A 1486-nucleotide genomic window follows, 5' to 3' on the forward strand; every position below is an offset into this window, starting at 1 on the left:
AAGGACGTTATGGCACATCTCTACCTTACGATCAATCGCATCCAGCAATCATCAGGAGAGACGGACACCTCAGTCAACTCATTGTGGAAGATGCACACGAACGGACGTTACATCATGGAGTTGAAACAACATTGGCATTCGTGAGACAAAGATATGGCTAACAACAGGAAGAAAACGTGTAAAAGACATCCTTCGAAAATGTACGATATGTAAAGAGGTTCAACCAAAGAACTTTTTTACCTCCACCTACAGCAGATATTCCGTCTTATAGACTTGAAAGCGATTTTGCTTTTCAACACACTGGTTTGGATTTTTGTGGACCTTTATACGTCAAAGAAAAATGTTGTGAGAACTCTTTTACTAAGGTCTATATTTTGCTACTGACTTGCGCGACTAGTAGGGCGTTGCATTTAGAATTAGTGCCTGACATGGGTGACGAGTCTTTTATTCGTGGAATCATTCGTTTTTTCGCCCGGAAGGGTTATCCTGAACTGGTAATTCATGATAATGCAAAAACTTTCAAATCACGCGAAGTGAAGCACTTTTTCTTGAAACAGGGCATCAAACAAGAATTTATATTGGCTTTAGCCCCTTGGTGGGGTGGTTTTTATGAACGCTTAGTAAGAAACGTGAAATCATCACTACGCAAAATCCTCGGAAATTCTCTTCTAAGTTTTGAAGAAGTTTCTACCTTTTTATGTGAAATCGAGGGTACACTGAACTCACGCCCTCTCAGTTACTTGAACGAAGATGACATTGACGAGCCGCTTACACCTTTTCATTTACTTTATGGCAGAAACATTTTATCGAAAGCGAAGTTAAACAAAACTCGACACACTTTTCCAACACACAAGAAACGTTTAAAACATATTTCTTCTTTACTTGACCATTTTTGGCGTCGTTTTTCAACTTGTTACCTCGGTGATCTCAAACAATTCAACTTGTACCGAAAACAAAATTCATCTATAAAACAGGACATTTCAGTCGGGGACATCGTGCTTTTAAAAGAAGATCTCCTTCCACGCAACCGCTGGAGAATGGGAAAAGTGACAGAATTGGTCATTGGACGTGATGGATTCGTTAGAGGTGCGAAGCTGCAGACAACATCGAAAGAAGGACGCAGAACAACATGCAGCCGCCCATTGCAAAGATTAGTACCTTTTATCTCGGACTCTTTGACTCAGCCCTTGCCAGAACCTGAAAATAAGTGCGCACCCAGCGAAATCAAGCTTGTCAGTAGTAATCTTAGATCTAAACGTAAAGCTGCCGCAGATGGACAATTGAAACGAAGACTTATTGAAAAATTTGGGTAAACAAATTTTGGGGGGAGTGTAAAATATATTACATAATTTTTCATAATTAGCATATTTCGCATAATTATCTTTTATCTTTTCTTTCTTTGTATATTTTTATTATTCTAAGATCACGTGATTATCTCGTGGTCTTCCATGTATTTAAACTTGTGAACTCACGTTTTTGAGTAGTT

At 38.8% G+C, this 1486-nt stretch overlaps 1 protein-coding gene across 1 annotated transcript; it reads left to right on the forward strand.

The window, feature by feature from the left end:
• Positions 1-428: 428 nt before the first annotated feature.
• On the forward strand, positions 429-1313 carry LOC136806835 (uncharacterized). The gene has a single exon (XM_067063414.1). The coding sequence runs from the start codon at positions 429-431 to the stop codon at positions 1311-1313; it is 885 nt and encodes a 294-aa protein (XP_066919515.1).
• The last annotated feature ends 173 nt before the right edge of the window (positions 1314-1486 follow it).

This window comes from Clytia hemisphaerica, unplaced genomic scaffold (assembly GCF_902728285.1).
Source record: "Clytia hemisphaerica strain Z4C2 unplaced genomic scaffold, Clytia hemisphaerica genome assembly, whole genome shotgun sequence".
In the NCBI taxonomy this organism is placed as follows: domain Eukaryota; kingdom Metazoa; phylum Cnidaria; class Hydrozoa; order Leptothecata; family Clytiidae; genus Clytia; species Clytia hemisphaerica.

Bases quoted from the DNA above. Each gene is read 5' to 3' on its own strand.
- LOC136806835 (XM_067063414.1), top strand. From the start codon at position 429: ATGGGTGACGAGTCTTTTATTCGTGGAATCATTCGTTTTTTCGCCCGG.